Source organism: Eriocheir sinensis, unplaced genomic scaffold (assembly GCF_024679095.1).
Source record: "Eriocheir sinensis breed Jianghai 21 unplaced genomic scaffold, ASM2467909v1 Scaffold67, whole genome shotgun sequence".
Lineage (NCBI taxonomy): Eukaryota > Metazoa > Arthropoda > Malacostraca > Decapoda > Varunidae > Eriocheir > Eriocheir sinensis.
Window position 1 is genome coordinate 93,534 of NW_026112020.1, and position 23,109 is coordinate 116,642.

Below are 23,109 nucleotides of genomic sequence, written 5' to 3' on the forward strand. Positions count from 1 at the left end.
CTCCTCCCCGCAAAGAGTATCCAGTGTTATGTCAATCGGCCTGCCCTCTGCACCCACCAGCATCTGAAGACGTTCAGTGCAAAATGACCTGTTACTGCCGGAGTCTAAGAGTGCTCTTGTGCGGTGCCCCCCTGTGGAATCCTTCTTCGCTTTTACCAACACCTCCACTACGGGCAGGGCGATTTTGTCCACTGGCAGTCATGCGTCCTCTTGTCTTGCATATCCTGCCTTGTGTTTTACCTCCGGGGTGTATAACGTCACAATCCTCTCGGGTTCTCCATCCTTTCGCTTCTCCGGCCTATGCAACCATCTTGAGTGCTTCTGCGTACATCCTTGTAGGCCACATACTTGCTTGGGCACCTTACATTCACTGGCAGTGTGGCCAAGGCCCAAACAAATATAACAGGCTTGGGCTTTCTTCGTTGCTTCCCAGCGCTCTGCCACGCTCATAAAGCGAAAGTCCCAGCATGCAAATAATGGATGGTTCCTGTTGCAGAGAACACACGGAGTTGGGTTTTGCCTCTTGTCATTTTGGTTTCTCCTGCCGGGTGGCCATCCTGCTGTTGATGCAAAGCCCATGGCCCTCCTTTTCACCGTGGCATCCTTGCTGTCCTCCTCGGCCTTTCGCTTTGCGGTACTTCCCTGGCCACCGCCTTCGGCCTTATTGTCAGCGTTTTGTGTCCCTTTCTTCTCGCCATCTCCCTGTGTCTTGCTGAAAACCTGCTGCAGTTTTCGACTGTATATCATCAATAGGCCACGAAACCACTTGATTCCGGGTCTCGAATCCCTTTTAGTTTTATATTTGAGTAATTGGTCCTCATAACGCTCCCGTAGCTTACCAGTAAGTCGATTCGCCAAGTTCGAAAGGATACCAAAGTTGTCCAGATCAGCCTGCCTGCCAGCCAGTTGCAGGGCAATGAATGTATTCCACAATTTATTGATAAACTGATCGAGTCCCCTTTTATCGGTGTCTTGTATCTGTGGCCCGTGCTGAAGCTCGTGGATGGCTTCATCCATATGATCCTGCGTGCTTCCTAATCTCTCCTGGAGCATTTCCATGGCCTCTTTATAGCCTTCCTCGGGATCTAATTGAGTGTACATGACCAAGGCGTCCTTCATTTCTTCGCCTGTGCATGCCGCTATGAGCATTTCTAACTTCGCTTTTGGACGAACAGGGTGGCCTTCCAAGTAACCAGTGAAACGCCGCATGAATAGGGCGAATTCTTCCCTGGACTCGCCCGAGAACGTGGGCATGGCCGGCTTGGGCCTCTCAATAGTGGCAATGATTCGCTCCATGCCCTTCTCCCACTTATTGGCGAAATCGTCAGCCGACAGTGGTTCCTTGGGCTCTGTAGCTGAAGGGAATCTTTCTTCCGAATCAGGCTGTTGTTTCCTTACACTCCTTACACTCAGAGTGGGCGAGGCATTCCTGCCAGAGGCCGTCTTGCTTATGATTTGTCCTTGACCTTTATTCCTTTCGAGAGCGTCACTCGTGCTTACTGTTGAACCATCGTCAGAATGCGATGCCTTGACACAAAGCTGTCGCTCCTGGTTCAGCGGCTCCACGGGGCGCTCTTGTGTTATGTCCATGTCTCTCTCTCCTCGTTGTCCCCTTCTCTCGGAACCTTCTTGTGTCTTCACTTGGAGCATGGCTTGTGCTATTCCCCTTTCGATCTGCTCCGTGAGACGCGCCGCGAGGCGCTCCTCTAGACCACAGATAGCTTCAGAAAGCCTCGAAAATTGAAGTTCCTTCCCTCCAGTCTGGTTGTTCAACTCATCAAAGTCGTCATCGTATTTGTCCAGCTCACTTTCATCATCGCTCTGCACCTGCTCTTGAAGTTGTAGAGCCAAGGCGCCATCACCATTGTTAGTTTCTACCTTCTCTGGCGAGCTCTTCGAGGGTTCTTCTCCGTGTGTCTGCATTGTTTCCTGGGAGTCTTCTTCGGGATTCTCCATTTTCCTTTCCCTTTCTGTGACCTCCCTTTCAGTCCTTTGGTTCTTTCTGTCGTCTCGGGTAAGTCTTCTCCGGGCTCTGTTGCCCTTTCTGTACCCTGTATCAGTTGCCCTTTCTTGCCCTTTCTATACAATATTTTCTGGGCTCTCCGGGCTCGGGAAAGGTCTCTCCGGGCCCTGTTGCCCTTTCTGTACCTTCCCGTTTATCGGTTGCGCTACTATTTTACCTTTCTGGGCCTTCCTGACCCCGGGAAGGCTTCTCCGGGCCCTTTCCCTTTCTGTTCCTTCCCTTGTATCTCTCTCGCGCAACCCTGCTCCTTTCTCTGGGCTTTCTATCTCAGGGAAGGCTTCTCTGGGCCCCTTTGCCCTTTCCGTTCCTTCCCTTGTATCGTCTGTGCACTCTGTTCAATGTCCAAATTCAACCCAAATTCCCGAACGCCAGCCATAAACCTCTGTTTCATAAAAGGCCTTCACAATTCCTATGGATTTCTCGTCCTATGTGTTATGACCACTTTGGCGGGCGGTCACCTGTATTACCCGTGACTAGCGCTAAAGTCGTCAGTCTGGCACGATTTCCTGCGTGTCAGCTAACCCACCTACAACACAAGCTATGGCAGATTATACACTAGGCGCTCTCACGTGCACCGCTGGTATAGTTTCACAGTTTCACAGTTCAAAGTCCTCACTCTGATAAGTTTCTCTGACCAGCACTACAGTCTGCAGCATGGCACGACTTCCTGCGTGTCAGCTAACCCCACAACCTCACATACAACACATGCTATAACCGATTATGCACTAAGCACTCTCACGTGCACCGCCGGTATCGTTTCACAGTTTCACAGTGCGCTGAGGTCAGTATGTCGTTGCTAAAAGGCGCCGCCAGGGCAAGCAACGCCTTCCGTGTCACTGTGTTATAACACGGCACAAAAGAACAGTCATACCTTGTGGGAGTAGCTAACTTGGGCCAAACAGCACGTGCCGATCCCGTAGAGTTTCGTCAATGGTCGTGTCGTCCTCGCGGAACGTCGAAGCTGCCTCGCGACGCGCCGTCCTCGCTCGCTCCAACGTCAAGCCACTCGCAGCCGCTGAGAGCCTCGGCCGCTCGTCCTCGCCTCGACCAGCGCCGTCCCACGTCCACGGCTCCGCCCGCCGTTGGCCTCGTCGTCTCGTCGTATGGCGTGCTGCCCAACGTGTTTGATTTTTACCGCCAGTACAGACAGGACGGTAAGAAGGGCAATAAGAGACCCCTGGTGATGATGCGAGTCTATATTTTCTCGATCAAACCTGTCGAGCAAAGTTGAACACATCAGAATACGTATCTTTCCGTTCCGTTATTCTTGATCATATATGGGCATGCAATTACTGGACTAAGGTGTATACATTATGGATCTGGCATGGAGAGAACACACTGTCGTCCTACTTACACGTTCAGGGTCTGTTTGAAGCTTCTCGTCACTTTACGTTACTGTAGGGAGGGCGGAGAAACCATCACACATGTCCAGCCAGGACACCGTTCCTTAACTATCTGCCCCTCGACTATCCTCCCTGTAGCGCCTCCGCTGTAGGTCATGTAGATCATGACCCCAACCATACCAGGGCACTTCTTGTGGCGTTCCTTGTCCTATCGGGAGGCCCTGCTGACTGGTCATAACACTTCGGAGAGATTTATTACCCGTGTGAGTCGCCTCCCTTACTCCTTCTCCCTTTTCTCTATCTTCCATTTCCTTCCTTTCTTTCTTAACCTTCACTTACGTATGGGCTTCGCTAGCGGGCTGTAAAAACCACCACCACCATTTCCTATTTTCACTACCATCACCTCAACTACCAAAAACAATTACTATCTCTACCACCATCACCACCAGCACCAGCACCACCGAGGTCAACAGTTACTATCATTCTCTTGTTTCCCGGTCAAGGCGATTTTTCCTTTACTTTATCGACGCGGCCATTCACGGGCGAGGGAGAGGAAGTCCGATGAAGAGCCCGCTCGAAACTGTGTACACAATTACACATTTTGCCCCCGCCGCCGTCGAAAGCATTGTTGATGTGGTATCCAGAAACTGCTCAAATATTAGCCAGGAAAGAGCGGCGAGGCGTGGCGCGGGGTAGTCAACGGAGGCCGAAAAGTGACCAAGCCTGGGAGGGTCGCCGCCGAGTTTGGGATTTTTTTTGAAGGCTGTTATTACTGTTATTATTGTTATTATTATTGTTCCGCCCGTTTTGAAGAGTGTGGCGGAGGCGGGGACGGTGTGTGTGTGTGTGTGTGTGTTGCCTCACGAGGTGTCATTACAGTTCAAAGGCTGCTGCTGTGTCACGCCATCAACATACACAAGTCACTGGACGCCCCGGGACACTCCGAGATGCCCGTGTCAGCTGACCATCGCCGGAGCGACGACGGGGCGCAGCGAGCACTGCACACCCTGCGGGGCTCCATCGCGCTGCCTCGCCTCACACGGTAAAATGGCCGCCCCGAACACTGCCCCGCCACGGACGAAGCTCTCACATGCTTACCGCTGCTACGTCATCTTCATACTGATTTCTTTTTTAAAGACAACGTCCACTAGGAGGAGTGCCAACAGCCCGCAGACACAGGAAAGCCGCCCACGCTAGTGTAATACGTGTGAATGAGTCACAGCGTAACGGCCATCACGTCACGGGCTGCCGCTGCCGCCCCGCCCTCCGCCACCGCCGCCACACCGCCCCGGCCCTCCGCTGCCCTGCCCGTCCCCTGCTGCTGCCCGACGGGGTGCCTCCATTGACCTGAAGCTCACATTACCTCGTCTCGGTGTGAGAGGCGCCAGTACCGGCACAGTATAGGGCGACAGATACAGCACAAAGTGGCCTCTGGTGACGTGCCCGCCGCCGGGTGACACCCGTCCTTCTCTCTCGCCCCGCGCCCCGCTCCCTGCCTCTCATTCTGCGGCCCTGGCCTCTCCTTCCCCTCGTCACCGCACTGTGGGCATGATAACAGTCACTTACGGCTGCTGGCGGCTCGTCTGTACATGAAGGGTGGCAGGAACAGTGACGCTGAGGGGAGAACACAATGCCGGGGTTGGCCGCGAGCTGACCAATCACATCACACGGGCCGCACTCACGCGGGCGCCGCCGCCTATTCCACCAAGCCCTCCTCTCTGCCTCCCGCCCGCTGTGCCCCACGCCGCCGCTGCCTCACGGCACTATATCATTTACTCAATCCTCTCGTCACCTCATCTCCGCGTGAAGGGCGCCGGTAACAGCTGCGTATCCCTTAGAGCAGAGATTGGGGAGGGAGGGGAGGAGGGACTGGGCGCGCGCGGAATATGGCCGCCACGCGCTGGGACCCATATCATGGAGGTAGACCCATATAGCCTAGTCAAGCCCCGTTATCCTGCCCTAGCGACTCCACGCCCCATCTTCCTCGTGTCCAAATGAAAGGGTTAACCAGAATCTCCACTCTTTCGTCCCTTCCAGTAGTAAACTAAACAGCAGCCTCCCTTGAACGGCGTATTCTTAATTAAACTTTTTGGTACAACTGTCGGCTTCATACTCTGTCAAGATAGTCGAGTCGGGAGATGGGGTCCCCATGCACCATGGTGATATATTTTTCTCACTTACATGTTTGTAATCCTCAAGGTGTCTAGTAAACAGATTTTTATGTTCCCATCATGAAACTTTGTCCCAAGGGGTTCTTTAGCGGCCATCTTGGATTTCCGACGATAATCAATAATCGCATAGCTTTTGAACTAGCCATCATGCAGAGACAAATGAACAAATTTTTCTGGGTAAAGTTGACTTGAGAAATTGATTGATGGGGATATTTTTGTGATTAGGTTAAGTTGAACACAAAACTCGATAAATATGCAAAAAAAATATTTTTGATACTCATACACTTGCAAATGAGTTATTTGCATATATACAAAACTATAATAATCCGATGAGGTCTGCAATCACCGACAATTGCTAGTAATTAGGAAAAGAAATAAGATATGATTTATATAAGTCATTATATGCAAGAATTTATCCCATCCATTTTGCATGACAGGATATCCTACAGAAGCGGTATGCAATATCAATTACTCACTAAACTATTGTATATCTAGTCATCGTCATCAAGAAGCTCATCATAATCAACCTCTTGCTCCAGTTCCTTGTCCTCATCTTCTCCCATCTCCTCAACAGGGGTTCTTTGGCGGCAATCTTGGATATATGATGAAAATCAATAATCGGGATAACTTTTGAACTATACATTAGTTATTGGTATTGTGTTGATGGGCAGTCATGCCAAAACTAAAGAAACACAAATGTGATAACGGCGGTGGGGCAGAAGAACTGAAAATACGTCCTACTGTATATTGTATTCTGCATATGAGTGGCATTCAGCATGGTGATTTCACACCACTCAGTAACATCAAGGGGTCCGCCACTGACAAGCTGGCACAGTTACATGGTATTCATGACAAACGTCGCCTTGAACCTCTTGACTCACCCAGTCGCATGGTGGATGTCTGGAGTCGCATTCCAGAAAATTTTGCTGATGCAGATCTAGAAGCAATCGGCTATCACCTAGGCTGCAACCAAAACTTTATTACAAACCAGGATCACCTGAAGTCTATAGTTTAACATCTAAAGAACTCGAAGCCTCAACATCTCTCCCCCCTCGCAAACCACCATCCTCCTCTGTAACACAATTGTTCCCTTAAGAATGCATCTTCTGTAAAAGGCTTGATGTGAAGGTGTCAGGGAAGACTGAGCGATGCATCAAGTTTGCAGTATTCAAAGACAAGAAAGCATCCTTGAGGGAGCCAACTTGGAAACAAATTGAGCCTCGAGCCCTAGAACTAGGATATAGCAGTTTATATCGCACTGTGCAAGGTGAGGACTTGTTCGCAAGGGAGGCCAAGTTTCACCAGTCCTGTCGCAAATCATTCAACCAGAAGGTTAGGCTTGGTATGTTGTCAGGCGGCACCCTACGTGGTATGTAACGTTGCAATGAAGCGCGACAAAAACTTCAAGGATTTATTTTACATCTGAAATAAAGAAAACGCAATTATTGGAACAAGTACGAAAGAGTGAACTGAATTTTGTTGCAGGAGATGGAGCGCTGGAAGGAAGGATGGAAAGGGTGAAGAGGGTTATGATGTGATTGCTGCGCGGTGTTGAATGGTGTCCTGATGGTTCCAAGGGTGACGCGAGGTAAGAGTCTGTAGTATGGACGGAAGGATGGACAGGGTGAAGGAAGGATGGAAAAGGTGAAGGAGGGATGGAGAACGGAGAGAGCGCCATGATGCGATGTGTGCGGGGTGTGTTTGTGGTGCTCTGGTTCCAGGGTGAGGGGTGAGGGGTGTGCGGTGTGTAAGGAAAGATGGACAGGGTGAAGGAAGGATGGAAGGGGTGAAGGAGGGATGGAGAACGGAGAGAGCGCCATGATGCGAGGTGTGTTTGAGGTGTTCTGGTTTCAATTGCGGTGCGGGATGAGGGTGTGTGCAGTGCGTATCATTGGTGTAAAGCGACATGACTGGTGTTGAGGGCCGCGAAAAGGGTCGAGTTGAAGTGCACGCGAGATACGAAGATAAAGACGAACCACGACATGTCTTGAATAATTGATCTACTCAGTGTTCAAGTCCATGGATCACTGGCGAGGCGGATCCGATTCTACTACATGATATTCAACGAGCGGCTGATTGGTGAAGAGGTACACGGATCCGGGCTCGGCGACTAACCACACCCCGAAGAAAAAAAGTTAATATGTAGCCAAATAAATAAAGTCAGATAGCAGAGGTAGTTTGGAAGTAGCTATAATTATGATAGTACGGGTAGTGTGCACGAAGAGGGGGGAAGGAGGAGGAGTAGGAGAAAATGAATGAGAAGAAAAAGAAGAAAAGAAAAAACAAGAAAACGAAGATAAAGAAGAAGAAAAAGAAGTAATAGAAAAAGGAGAAAAAAAAAGAAGATCGAAAAGAGGAAGAAAAGGAAGAGGTAAAAGTAAGGAAGAAAAAGTAGAAGAACAAAAAAAAAAAAAAAAACAAGAGGAGGAGGAGGAGGAGGAGGTGGAGGGGGAATGAAAGTTAGCAATGACATCGTACCCAGGTGGTGATTGTCATACTTCCCGTGGCTGCAGACTGGACCGTATTGCTTGGTGCCTGATCGCCTCGCTTTGGCCACTCTTGTTAGCAAAAAAGAGAGTGCGTGGAGGGAGGCTGGTGTGGAGGTCCGGAATAATAGGCCAGACTCGAGACAGCGATTATTGTGGTTGTGTCGCTGCAGAAATGGCAATCGCGGAGGTTCTTGATTGGTCCTACACACTGGGCTGGAGATCTGTTGACGGTATGGCTGGAGGTGGAAGTAAAGAGAAGAGGAAATGACCTACGAGTCTTGCTTGCAGTGAAGGAGAGGAAGAAATGAAGTATACGGAGAAGACCTATAATCCCTGTGGTTTTACTCTCGGTAGTAGTGAGCTTGGGGGGAGAAAGGAATGAAATATAAAGAGAAAATAACCTACGATTCATGTGTTCTTACTCGTCCTTGTAATGAAGTTGAGATGAAGAAATGAAGTTTAGAGGAGAGATAATGGCCTACGATTCCTCAGTTCTAACTCGTCCTCGTAATGAAGTTGAGAAGAAGGAATGAAGTTTAGAGGAGAGAAAATGACCAACGATTCCTCTGTTCTAACTCGTCCTTGTAATGAAGTTGAGGGGAATGAATGAAATATTGAAGAGAGAAAATGACCTACAATTCCTCTGTTCTAACTCGTGCTTGTAATGAAGTTGAGAGGAAGGAATGAAATATAGAAGAGAGAAAATGACCTACGATTCCTCTGTTCTAACTCGTCCTTGTAATGAAGTTGAGAGGAAGGAATGAAATATAGAAGAGAGAAAATGACCTACAATTCCTCTGTTCTAACTCGTGCTTGTAATGAAGTTGAGAGGAAGGAATGAAATATAGAAGAGAGAAAATGACCAACGATTCCTCTGTTCTAACTCGTCCTTGTAATGAAGTTGAGAGGAAGGAATGAAGTTTAGAGGAGAGAAAATGGCGACCGATTCCTCTGTTCTAACTCGTGCTTGTAATGAAGTTGAGATGAAGGAATGAAGTTTAGAGGAGAGAAAATGGCCAACGATTCCTGTGCTTTATATTTTGCTTTTATTGAAGTTGAGAAGGATACGAAGGACAACAAGTATACCGCTGCAATTTTTACTGTGATGAATGTGGTTTGAGCATCAATTAAGAAATTTTTGGGAAGTTGAAGTAATGAACAATTGTTTTTTTTTATTTACTTCCATATGGAGACATGTTTTTTTCTTTCTTGTCTTGTATAATGCGTGTAATATTGGCGTATCACTGGCAACATTTTCACTAGAAGCTTTATAACAATGATTCAAGTTTTATAACTCTTAATAAAACGTTATTATCCAATTCTTCGTGTGTGTGTGTGTGTGTGTGTGTGTGTGTGTGTGTGTGTGTGTGTGTGCTCCTACTTACTTCTGTTACGTAGAAAGGTCTTTATAATCTTGAGTACATGTGGCCATATAATTGTTGCCTTTAAGGATCATAGTTGTATATTGAACATTTTGAAAGAAAAAAACTCCCCCACACACACACACACACACATGCCCACGCAGGTATAACCAGTTAGCGGAAGTGAGCGGACAGGTGAGGCGTGTTATTTTGCCCAGTTATTAAATTCAACAATGGATGGGCAAACATAAATCTTCTCAAAAGTAGTTTTCTAACGGTATGGGCGGCTGTTTTTATGAAAGGAAGTAGAAGCCAGAGCCTAAGCCTGAACCAGTGCCCGTGCCTGAGCCTGAGCCTGAACCAGTGCCCGTGCCTGAGCCTGAGCCTGAACCAGTGCCCGTGCCTGAGCCTGAGCCTAAACCAGTGCCCGTGCCTGAGCCTGAGCCTGAGCCTGAACCAGTGCCCGTGCCAGAGCCTGAGCCTGAACCAGTGCCCGTGCCAGAGCCTGAGCCTGAACCAGTGCCCGTGCCTGAGCCTGAGCCTGAGCCTGAACCAGTGCCCGTGCCTGAGCCTGAGCCTGAACCAGTGCCCGTGCCTGAGCCTGAGCCTGAACCAGTGCCCGTGCCTGAGCCTGAGCCTGAACCAGTGCCCGTGCCTGAGCCTGAGCCTGAGCCTGAACCAGTGCCCGTGCCTGAGCCTGAGCCTGAACCAGTGCCCGTGCCTGAGCCTGAGCCTAAGCCTGAACCAGTGCCCGTGCCTGAGCCTGAGCCTGAACCAGTGCCCGTGCCTGAGCCTGAGCCTGAACCAGTGCCCGTGCCTGAGCCTGAGCCTGAACCAGTGCCCGTGCCTGAGCCTGAGCCTGAACCAGTGCCCGTGCCAGACCCTGAACCTGAACCAGTGCCCGTACCAGAGCCTGAGCCTGAACCAGTGGCCGTGCCAGAGCCTGAGCCTGAGCCTGGACCAGTGGCCGTGCCAGAGCCTGAGCCTGAACCAGTGGCCGTGCCAGAGCCTGAGCCTGGACCAGTGGCCGTGCCAGAGCCTGAGCCTGAACCAGTGGCCGTGCCAGAGCCTGAGCCTGAACCAGTGGCCGTGCCAGAGCCTGAGCCTGAACCAGTGCCCGTGCCAGAGCCTGAGCCTGAACCAGTGCCCGTGTCAAAGCCTGAGCCTGAGCCAGTTCACGTGCCAGAGAATGAGCCTGAACCAGTGGCCGTGCCAGAGCCTGAGCCTGAACCAGTTCACGTGCCAGAGCCTGAGCCTGAACCAGTGCCCGTGCCTGAGCCTGAACCAGTGCCTGAGCCTGAGCCTGAGCCTGAACCAGTTCCCGTGCCAGAGCCTGAGCCTGAACCAGTGCCCGTGCCAGAGCCTGAGCCTGAACCAGTGCCTGAGCCTGAGCCTGAGCCTGAACCAGTTCCCGTGCCAGAGCCTGAGCCTGAACCAGTTCCCGTGCCAGAGCCTGAGCCTGAACCAGTGCCCGTGCCAGAGCCTGTGCCTGAACCAGTGCCCGTGCCAGAGCCTGAGCCTGAACCAGTGCCCGTGCCAGAGTATGAGCCTGAACCAGTCCGTTAAAACACTCTGAGTGGCACACACACACACACACACACACACACACACACACACACACACACACACACACACACACACACACACACACACACACACACACACACACGAAAGACTGAGTCCGCTAAAATACACTGACAGGCACACACACAAACACAGCCTGGCACGGGCACTGGTTCAGGCTCAGGATCTGGCACGGGAACTGGTTCAGGTTCAGGGTCTGGCACGGGAACTGGTTCAGGCTCAGGCTCTGGCACGGGCACTGGTTCAGGCTCAGGCTCTGGCACGGGCACTGGTTCAGGCTCAGGCTCTGGCACGGGAACTGGTTCAGGTTCAGGCTCTGGCACGGGCACTGGTTCAGGCTCAGGCTCTAGCACAGGCACTGGTTCAGGCTCAGGCTCTGGCACGGGCACTGGTTCAGGCTCAGGCTCTGGCACGGGCACTGGTTCAGGCTCAAGCTCTGGCACGGGCATTGGTTCAGGCTCAGGCTCTGGCACGGGCACTGGTTCAGGCTCAGGCTCTGGCACGGGAACTGGTTCAGGTTCAGGCTCTGGCACGGGCACTGGTTCAGGCTCAGGCTCTAGCACAGGCACTGGTTCAGGCTCAGGCTCTGGCACGGGCACTGGTTCAGGCTCAGGCTCTGGCACGGGCACTGGTTCAGGCTCAAGCTCTGGCACGGGCACTGGTTCAGGCTCAGGCTCTGGCACGGGCACTGGTTCAGGCTCAGGCTCTGGCACGGGCACTGGTTCAGGCTCAGGCTCTGGCACGGGCACTGGTGCAAACTAAGGCTCTGGCACGGGCACTGGTTCAGGCTTAGGCTCTGGCACGGGCACAGGTTCAGCCTTAGGCTCTGGCACGGGCACTGGTTCAGGCTCAGGCTCTGGCACGGGCACTGGTACAGGCTCAGGCTCTAGCACAAGCACTGGTTCAGGTTCAGGCTCTGGCACGGGCACTGGTTCAGGCTCAGGCTCTGGCACGGGCACTAGTTCAGGCTCAGGCTCTGGCACGGGCACTGGTTCAGGCTCCGGCTCCGGCACGGGCACTGGTTTAGGCTCAGGCTCTGGCACGGGCACTGGTTCAGGCTCAGGCTCTAGCACAGGCACTGGTTCAGGCTCAGGCTCAGGCACGGGCACTGGTTCAGGCTCAGGCTCTGGCACGGGCACTGGTTCAGGCTAAGGCTCTGGCACGGGCACTGGTTCAGCCTTAGGCTCTGGCACGGGCACTGGTTCAGGCTCAGGCTCTGGCACGGGCACTGGTTCAGCCTTAGGCTCTGGCACGGGCACTGGTTCAGGCTCAGGCTCTGGCACGGGCACTGGTTCAGGCTCAGGCTCTAGCACAGGCACTGGTTCAGGTTCAGGCTCTGGCACGGGCACTGGTTCAGGCTCAGGCTCTGGCACGGGCACTGGTTCAGGCTCAGGCTCTGGCACGGGCACTGGTTCAGGCTCAGGCTCTAGCACAGGCACTGGTTCAGGCTCAGGCTCTAGCACAGGCACTGGTTCAGGCTCAGGCTCAGGCACGGGCACTGGTTCAGGCTCAGGCTCTGGCACGGGCACTGGTTCAGGCTCAGGCTCTAGCACAGGCACTGGTTCAGGCTCAGGCTCTGGCACGGGCACTGGTTCAGGCTCAGGCTCTAGCACAGGCACTGGTTCAGGCTCAGGCTCAGGCACGGGCACTGGTTCAGGCTCAGGCTCTGGCACGGGCACTGGTTCAGGCTCAGGCTCTGGCACGGGCACTGGTTCAGGCTCAGGCTCTGGCACGGGCACTGGTTCAGGCTCAGGCTCTGGCACGGGCACTGGTTCAGGCTAAGGCTCTGGCACGGGCGCTGGTTCAGGCTCAGACTCAGACACAGGCACTGGTTAAGGCTCACGCTCTGGCACGGGCACTGGTTCAGGCTCAGGCTCTGGCACGGGCACTGGTTCAGGCTCACGCTCTGGCCCGGGCACTGGTTCAGGCTCAGGCTCTGGCACGGGCACTGGTTCAGGCTCACGCTCTGGCCCGGGCACTGGTTCAGGCTCAGGCTCTGGCACGGGCACTGGTTCAGGCTCTCGCTCTGGCACGGGCACTGGTTCAGGCTCTCGCTCTGGCACGGGCACTGGTTCAGGCTCAGGCTCTGGCACGGGCACTGGTTCAGGCTCAGGTTCTGGCACGGGCACTGGTTCAGGCTCAGGTTCTGGCACGGGCACTGGTTCAGGCTCAGGCTCTGGCACGTGCACTGGTTCAGGCTCACGCTCTGGCACGGGCACTGGTTCAGGCTCAGGTTCTGGCACGGGCACTGGTTCAGGCTCAGGCTCTGGCACGGGCACTGGTTCAGGCTCAGGCTCTGGCACGGGCACTGGTTCAGGCTCACGCTCTGGCACGTGCACTGGTTCAGGCTCACGCTCTGGCACGGGCACTGGTTCAGGCTCACGCTCTGGCACGGGCACTGGTTCAGGCTCACGCTCTGGCACGGGCACTGGTTCAGGCTCAGGCTCTAGCACAGGCACTGGTTCAGGCTCAGGCTCAGGCACGGGCACTGGTTCAGGCTCAGGCTCTGGCACGGGCACTGGTTCAGGCTAAGGCTCTGGCACGGGCACTGGTTCAGCCTTAGGCTCTGGCACGGGCACTGGTTCAGGCTCAGGCTCTGGCACGGGCACTGGTTCAGCCTTAGGCTCTGGCACGGGCACTGGTTCAGGCTCAGGCTCTGGCACGGGCACTGGTTCAGGCTCAGGCTCTAGCACAGGCACTGGTTCAGGTTCAGGCTCTGGCACGGGCACTGGTTCAGGCTCAGGCTCTGGCACGGGCACTGGTTCAGGCTAAGGCTCTGGCACGAGCACTGGTTCAGGCTCAGGCTCTAGCACAGGCACTGGTTCAGGCTCAGGCTCTAGCACAGGCACTGGTTCAGGCTCAGGCTCAGGCACGGGCACTGGTTCAGGCTCAGGCTCTAGCACAGGCACTGGTTCAGGCTCAGGCTCTGGCACAGGCACTGGTTCAGGCTCAGGCTCTGGCACGGGCACTGGTTCAGGCTCAGGCTCTGGCACAGGCACTGGTTCAGGCTCAGGCTCAGGCACGGGCACTGGTTCAGGCTCAGGCTCTGGCACGGGCACTTGTTCAGGCTCAGGCTCTGGCACGGGCACTGGTTCAGGCTCAGGCTCTGGCACGGGCACTGGTTCAGGCTCAGGCTCTGGCACGGGCACTGGTTCAGGCTCAGGCTCTGGCACGGGCGCTGGTTCAGGCTCAGACTCAGACACAGGCACTGGTTAAGGCTCACGCTCTGGCACGGGCACTGGTTCAGGCTCAGGCTCTGGCACGGGCACTGGTTCAGGCTCACGCTCTGGCCCGGGCACTGGTTCAGGCTCAGGCTCTGGCACGGGCACTGGTTCAGGCTCACGCTCTGGCACGGGCACTGGTTCAGGCTCAGGCTCTGGCACGGGCACTGGTTCAGGCTCAGGCTCTGGCACGGGCACTGGTTCAGGCTCAGGCTCTGGCACGGGCACTGGTTCAGGCTCAGGTTCTGGCACGGGCACTGGTTCAGGCTCAGGTTCTGGCACGGGCACTGGTTCAGGCTCAGGTTCTGGCACGGGCACTGGTTCAGGCTCAGGTTCTGGCACGGGCACTGGTTCAGGCTCAGGCTCTGGCACGTGCACTGGTTCAGGCTCACGCTCTGGCACGGGCACTGGTTCAGGCTCAGGTTCTGGCACGGGCACTGGTTCAGGCTCAGGCTCTGGCACGGGCACTGGTTCAGGCTCAGGCTCTGGCACGGGCACTGGTTCAGGCTCACGCTCTGGCACGTGCACTGGTTCAGGCTCACGCTCTGGCACGGGCACTGGTTCAGGCTCACGCTCTGGCACGTGCACTGGTTCAGGTTCAGGCTCTGGCACGGGCACTGGTTCAGGCTCAGGCTCTGGCACGGGCACTGGTTCAGGCTCAGGCTCTGGCACGGGCACTGGTTCAGGCTCAGGCTCTAGCACAGGCACTGGTTCAGGCTCAGGCTCAGGCACGGGCACTGGTTCAGGCTCAGGCTTTGGCACGGGCACTGGTTCAGGCTCACGCTCTGGCACGGGCACTGGTTCAGGATCAGGTTCTGGCACGTGCACTGGTTCAGGCTCAGGCTCTGGCACGTGCACTGGTTCAGGCTCAGGCTTTGGCACGGGCACTGGTACAGGCTCAGCCTCTGGCACGGGCACTGGTTCAGGGCGTGTGATTAACAGGCGTATTGTTTACTGGCGTCTATTTGGCGGGTAGTTAATTCAGCATGTCTAGAGGACGATTCCGAGGTGAAGGAGGCCTCTTCCGTGAAGGAGTCGCCGGCCAACACCTCTGCTGGGCTAGGGCCGGCAGCCTCCTCCTCTTCGGGCCCCGCGCAAGAGACATCCTCGTCCGCCTCAAGGTTTCGATTGAAAACTCGAGACGCCGCAAACGTTAGCTGGAATATTGGGCCACACAAACACAAGACCGAGTCCGTTAAAACACACTGACGCACACACACACACACACACACACACACACACACACACACACACACACACACACACACAACTTAAATTCATAACAAAAACTGGGCCCAAATCCCACATACAGACATAGGTCAAAGTTATGAATAAACAACAACAACAACAACAACAACAACAACAACAACAACAACAACAACAACATTCAGATATAAGATAATAGGCTACACTTTTTGGGGGGAGGGGGAGGGGGGAGAAAAAGGATGGGGGGAGCAGGGTCAGTCATACTCACTCTGGCCTACTCTAGATTCTAAAGGCAGATTAGTTTAAACGTCGCATTACTATTTATTTACAGTTATGTGGCTAGTTTGGCTTCGGTAGTTCTTGGGGGATAGAGTTAGAAGTGTTGGAAATCCACAGAGTAAAGTCGACGTATTACAAACTTACTCGTAAAGGAAAGGGATATAAAAAAAATCAATATAACCAGCTGACCACGCCTTCAAAAACGGGTTAAAATAGACAAATCGCCCACACTATTGTTAATGAAGACTATGATAAAACAGTACTTTCCTATGCATACAAACCGAGTCATATCTTTCTTTTATATTTAGATTTTTTCGAGCTACATTCTTTCCCTTCAAGGTAAGTCCATAGTTTTAAACGTCTCAGACTGCCGCCCATTGCGACTATTTCCCAAGGCCAGAGAACAGATTAACCGGGTGTTCAATTTCATGGGTAGCAGTTTCCCAGTTCAAGGTGCAGAATTCGTGTAAAATAATCGCCAGTATCACAAAACAGTCCGCGAAAACACCAGCAACTTCCACGAGAAGCCACAGAGAAGATTAACCGGCTGTTCATTAATTAAGGGTGGGCGAGAACCGACTCTAGAAACGATTCCTTAGATAATAATGCGCAAGAGACTCGATTTTCAACCCTGGGAAATCGATTCCTCTGTATTTCACCTTACGCAGTTCCTTTCCCATCCCTCCCCAAGCTCTTGTTCTGTCCTCTTACACCTCACAGTTCGCCCTCATCCTCACTCTATTTGGTTATTCCTCTCCCCCTAACACACCCTCGCGTATATGTTCTTTCCTCCTTCTCCTACTACTATATTTATACTACTCTTCCACAGAAGAGAGACATAAGATGGCGGAATTGCTGCGTGGAAATTCACCATTTCAAGGAAACAATGGTGGCGGAGTTCCTTCTCTTCACTCAATCTTTCACGTCCATCTCAAAACTTACAAGCACTGCAACAACCGCTGTCACCACTTAGTTCATCGATTTTAATATTCCAGCTAACGTTTGCGGCGTCTCAAGTTTTCAATCGAAACCTTGAGGCGGACGAGGATGTTTCTTGCGCGGGGCCCGAAGAGGAGGAGACTGCCGGCCCTAGCCCAGCAGAGGTGCAGGCCGGTGACACCTTCACGGAAGAGGCCTCCTCCACCTCGGCATCGTCCCCAAGACATTCCGAATTAAATACCCGCCAAATAGACGCCCGTAAACAACACGCCCGTTAATCACACGGCCTGAACCAGTGCCCGTGCCAGAGCCTGAGCCTGAACCAGTGCCCGTGCCAGAGCCTGAGCCTGAACCAGTGCCCGTGCCAGAGCCTGGGCCTGAACCAGTGCACGTGCCAGAGCCTGAGCCTGAACCAGTGCCAGTGCCAGAGCCTAAGCCTGAACCAGTGCCCGTGCCCGTGCCAGAGCCTGAGCCTGAACCAGTGCCCGTGCCAGAGCCTGAGCCTGAACCAGTGCCCGTGCCAGAGCCTGAGCCTGAACCAGTGCCCGTGCCAGAGCCTGAGCCTGAACCAGTGCCCGTGCCAGAGCCGGAACCTGAACCAGTGCCAATGCCAGAGCCTGAGCCTGAACCAGTGCCCGTGCCAGAGCCTGAGCCTGAACCAGTGCCCGTGCCAGAGCCTGAGCCTGAACCAGTGCCCGTGCCAGAGCCTGAGCCTGAACCAGTGCCCGTGCCTGAGCCTGGGCCTGAACCAGTGCCCGTGCCTGAGCCTGAGCCTGAACCAGTGCCCGTGCCAGAGCCTGAGCCTGAACCAGTGCCCGTGCCTGAGCCTGAGCCTGTACCAGTGCCCGTGCCAGAGCCTGAGCCTGAGCCAGTGCCCGTGCCAGAGCCTGAGCCTGAACCAGTGCCCGTGCCTGATCCTGGGCCTGAACCAGTGCCCGTGCCAGAGCCTGAGCCTGAACCAGTGCCCGTGCCAGAGCCTGAGCCTAAACCAGTGCTCGTGCCTGAGCCTGAGCCTGAACCAGTGCCCGTGCCTGAGCCTTAGCCTGAACCAGTGCCCGTGCCAGAGCTTGAGCCTGAACCAGTGCCCGTGTCAGAGCCTGAGCCTGAGCCAGTGCCTGTGCCAGAGCCTGTGCCTGAACCTGAGCCTGAACCAGTGCCCGTGCCAGAGCCTGAGCCTGAACCAGTGCCCGTGCCAGAGCCTGAGCCTGAGCCTGAGCCAGTGCCTGTGCCAGAGCCTGAGCCTGAGCCAGTGCCTGTGCCAGAGCCTGTGCCTGAGCCTGAGCCTGAACCAGTGCCCGTGCCAGAGCCTGAGCCTGAACCAGTGCCCGTGCCAGAGCCTGAGCCTGAACCAGTGCCCGTGCCAGAGCCTGAGCCTGAGCCAGTGCCTGTGCCAGAGCCTGTGCCTGAACCAGTGCCCGTGCCAGACCTTGAGCCTGAACCAGTGCCCGTGCCAGAGCCTGAGCCTGAACCAGTGCCCGTGCCAGACCTTGAGCCTGAACCAGTGCCCGTGCCAGAGCCTGAGCCTGAGCCAGTGCCTGTGCCAGAGCCTGTGCCTGAGCCTGAGCCTGAACCAGTGTCCGTGCGAGAGCCTGAGCCTGAACCAGTGCACGTGCCTGAGTCGGAGCCTGAACCAGTGCCCGTGCCTGAGTCTGAGCCTGAACCAGTGCCCGTGCCTGAGTCTGAGCCTGAACCAGTGCCCGTGCCTGAGTCTGAGCCTGAACCAGTGTCCGTGCGAGAGCCTGAGCCTGAACCAGTGCACGTGCCTGAGTCTGAGCCTGAACCAGTGCCCGTGCCTGAGTCTGAGCCTGAACCAGTGCCCGTGCCAGAGTCTGAGCCTGAACCAGTGCCCGTGCTAGAGCTTGAGCCTGAACCGATGCCCGTGCCAGAGCCTGAGCCTGAACCAGTGCCTGTGCTAGAGCTTGAGCCTGAACCGATGCCCTTGCCTGAGCCTGAGCCAGAATAAGTGTCTGTGCCAGAACCTGAGCCTGAACCAGTGCCCGTGCCAGAACCTGAGCCTGAATCAGTGCCCTTGCCGGAGCCAGAGCCTGAACCAGTGCCCGTGCCAGAGCCTGAGCCTGAACCAGTGCCCGTGCTAATGCCTGAACATTGCCCGGGCCAGAGCCTGAGCCTGAACCAGTTCCCGTGCCAGAGTCCGTTGAAACACACTGACTGGTACAAACAAACACAAGACTGAGTCCGTAAAAACACACTGACACACAAACACAAACACAAGACTGAGTCTGTTAAAACACACTGACAGGCACACACACAAACACAAGACTGAGTCTGTTAAAACACACTGACACACACACAAACACAAGACTGAGTTTGTTAAAACACACTGACAGGCACACACAAACACAAGAATGAGTCTGTTAAAACACACCGACACACAAACACATATACAAGACTGAGTCTGTTAAAACACACTGACACACAAACACAAATACAAGACTGAGTCTGGTAAAACACGCTGACTGGCACACACACACACACAAGACTGAGTCTGTTAAAACAGACTGATTGGCACACACACACACACACACACACACACACACACGACTGAGTCCGTTAAAACACAATGACTGGCAAACACAAACAAAAGACCGAGTCCCTCAAAACACAATGACTGACACACACACAAACACAGCCTGAGCCTGAACCAGTGTTCGTGCGAGAGCCTGAGCCTGAACCAGTGTTCGTGCGAGAGCCTGAGCCTGAACCAGTGCCCGTGCCTGAGCCTAAGCCTGAACCAGTGTTCGTGCGAGAGCCTGAGCCTGAACCAGTGCCCGTGCCTGAGCCTGAACCAGTGTCCGTGCCTGAGCCTGAACCAGTGTCCATGCCCGAGCCTGAGGCTGAACCAGCGCCCGTGCCAGAGTCTGAGCCTGAACCAGTGTCCGTGCCTGAGCCTAAGCCTGAACCAGTGTTCGTGCGAGAGCCTGAGCCTGAACCAGTGCCCGTGCCTGAACCTGAGCCTGAACCAGTGGCCATGCCTGAGCCTGAACCAGTGTCCGTGCCAGCGCCCGTGCCAGAGTCTGAGCCTGAACCAGCGCCCGTGTCAAAGCCTGAGCCAGAACCAGTGCTTGTGCCGGTGCCAGAGCCTGAGACTGAACCAATGCCCGTGCCAGATCGAGCTTGAGCCTGAACCAGTGCTCTTGCCAGAGCCTGAGCCTGAACCTGAACCAGTGCCCGTGCCTGAACCTGAGCCTGAACCAGTGCCCGTGCCTGAGCCTGAGCCTGAACCAGTGCCTGTGCCAGAACCTGAGCCTAAATCATTGACCTTGCCAGAGACTGAGCCTGAACCAGTGCCCGTGCCAATGCCTGAATAAGTGCCCCTGCCAGAGCCTGAGCCTGAACCAGTGCCTATGTCAAAGCCTGAGCTTGAACCAGTGCCTGTGTCAAAGCCTGAGCCTGAACCAGTGCCCGTGCCCGTGCCAGAGCCTGAGCCTGAACCAGTGCCCGTGACAGAGTCTGAGCCTGAACCAGAACCCTTGCCAGAGCCTAAGCCTGAACCAGTACCCTTGCCTGAGCCTGAGCCTGAATCAGTAGCCGTGCCAGAGCATGAGCCTGGACCAGTCCCTGAGCCTAAGCCTGAACCTGAACCATTGCACGTGCCAGAGCCTAAGCCTGAACAAGCGCCCGTGCCAGAGCCTGAACAAGTGCCCGTGCCTGAGCCTGAGCCTGAGCCAGTGCCCATGCCAGAGCCTGAGCTTGAACCAGTGCCCGTCCCTAGGGCTGAACCTGAACAAGTGCCCGTGACAGAGCCTTAGGCTGAAGACTCTGCCCGTACCTGAGTCTGAGCCTGAACCAATGCCCGTGCCAGAGCCTGAGCCTGTACCAGTGCCCATGCCAGAGCCTCAGCCTGAACCAGTGCCCGTGCCTGAGTCTGAGCCTGAACCAGTGCACGTGCCAAAGCCTGAGCCTGAACCAGTGCCCGTGCCAGAACCTGAGCCTGAACCAGTGCCCGTGTCTGAGCCTGAGCCTGAACCAGTGCCCATGCCAGAACCTGAGCCATAACCAGTGCCCGTGTCTGAGCCTGAGCCTGAATCAGTGCCTGTGCCAGAGCCTGAGCCTGAACCAGTGCCCGTGCCAGAGCCTGAGCCTGAAAGAGTGCCCGTGCCAGAGCCTGAGCCTGAACGAGTGCCGTGCCTGAGCCTGAGCCTGAACCAGTGCCCATGGCAGAGCCTGAGTCTGAAAGAGTGCCCGTGCCAGAGCCTGAGCCTGAACGAGTGCCGTGCCTGAGCCTGAGCCTGAACCAGTGGCAGTGCCAGAACCTGAGCCTGAACCAGTGCCCGTGCCAGAGCCTGAGCCTGAACCAGTGCCCGTGCCAAAGCCTGAGTCTGAACCAGTGCCCGTACCAGATCCTGAGCCTGAACCAGTGCCCGTGCCAGAGCCTGAGCCTGAACCAGTGCCCGTGCCAGAGTCTGAGCCAGAACCAGTACCCCTGCCAGAGCCTGAGCCTGAACCAGTACCCGTGCCAGAGTCTGAGCCTGAACCATTGCCCGTGCCAGAGCCTGAGCCTGAACCAGTGCCCGTGCCAGAGCCTGAGCCTGAACCAGTGCCCGTGCCAGAGCCTGAGCCTGGACCAGTGCCCGTGCCAGAGCATGAGCCTGAACCAGTGCCCGTGCAAGAGCCTGAGCCTGAACCAGTGCCCGTGCAAGAGCCTGAGCCTGAATCAGTGCCCGTGCAAGAGCCTAAGCCTGAACCAGTGCCCGTGCAAGAGCCTGAGCCTGAACCATTGCCCGTGCCAGAGCCTGAGCCTGAACCAGTGACCGTGCCACAGCCTGAGCCTGAATCAGTGCCCGTGCCAGAGCCTGAGCCTAAACCAGTGCTCGTGCTAGAGCCTGAGCCTGAACCAGTGCCCGTGCCTGAGCCTTAGCCTGAACCAGTGCCCGTGCCAGAGCCTGAGCCTGAACCAGTGCACGTGCCTGAGTCTGAGCCTGAACCAGTGCCCGTGCCAGAGCCTGAGCCTGAACCAGTGCCCGTGCTAGAGCTTGAGACTGAACCGGTGCCCTTGCCTGAGCCTGAGCCTGAACCAGTGCCCGTGCCAGAACCTGAGCCTGAACCAGTGCCCGTGCCAGACCCTGAGCCTGAACCAGTGCCGTGCCAGAGCCTGAGCCTGAACCAGTGCCCATGCCAGAACCTGAGCCTGAACCAGTGCCCGTGCCAGAACCTGAGCCTGAACCAGTGCCCGTGCCAGACCCTGAGCCTGAACCAGTGCCCGTGCCAGAGCCTGAGCCTGAACCTGTGCCCGTGCCACAACCTGAGCCTGAACCAGTGCCCGTGCCAGACCCTGAACCTGAACCAGTGCCCGTGCCAGAACCTGAGCTTGAACCAGTGCCCATGCCAGAACCTGAGCCTGAATCAGTGCCCTTGCCAGAGCCTGGGCCTGAACCAGTGCCCGTGCCAGTGCCTGAACCAGTGCCCGTGCCAGAGCCTGAGCCTGAACCAGTTCCCGTGCCAGAACCTGAGCCTGAATCAGTGCCCTTGCCAGAGCCTGGGCCTGAACCAGTGCCCGTGCCAGTGCCTGAACCAGTGCCCGTGCCAGTGCCTGAACCAGTGCCCGTGCCAGAGCCTGAGCCTGAACCAGTTCCCGTGCCAGAGTCCGCTGAAACACACTGACTGGTACAAACAAACACAAGACTGAGTCCGTTAAAACACATTGACACACAAACACAAACACAAGACTGAGTCTATTAAAACACACTGACACACAAACACAAACACAAGACTGAGTCTGTTAAAACACACTCACACACAAACACAAACACAAGACTGAGTCTGTTAAAACACACTGACACACAAACACAAACACAAGACTGAGTCTGTTAAAACACACTGACACACAAACACAAACACAAGACTGAGTCTGTTAAAACACACTGACACACACACAAACACAAGACTGAGTCTGTTAAAACACACTGACACACACACAAACACAAGACTGAGTCTGTTAAAACACACTGACACACACACAAAAACAAGACTAAGTCTGTTAAAACACACTGACACACACACAAACACAAGACTGAGTTTGTTAAAACACACTGACAGGCACACACAAACACAAGAATGAGTCTGTTAAAACACACTGACACACAAACACAAACACAAGACTGAGTCTGTTAAAACACACTGACACACACACAAACACAAGACTGAGTTTGTTAAAATACACTGACAGGCACACACAAACACAAGAATGAGTCTGTTAAAACACACTGACACACAAACACATATACAAGACTGAGTCTGTTAAAACACGCTGACTGGCAAACACACACAAACACAAGACTGAGTCTGTTAAAACACACTGACACACAGAAACAAACACAAGACTGAGTCTATTAAAACAGACTGACTGGCACACACACACACACACACACACACACACACACACACACACACACACACACACACACACACACACACACACACACACACACACACACACACACACACACACACACACATTGCAAGAAAAAAATAC

The 23,109-nt window shown here is 54.6% G+C and overlaps 1 protein-coding gene across 1 annotated transcript; it reads right to left on the reverse strand.

Moving 5' to 3' along the window:
- Window positions 1-2,980, reverse strand: LOC126993764 (uncharacterized). The gene has a single exon (XM_050852930.1). The coding sequence runs from the start codon at window positions 1,954-1,956 to the stop codon at window positions 199-201; it is 1,758 nt and encodes a 585-aa protein (XP_050708887.1). The 5' UTR covers window positions 1,957-2,980; the 3' UTR covers window positions 1-198.
- Window positions 2,981-23,109: the final 20,129 nt, after the last annotated feature.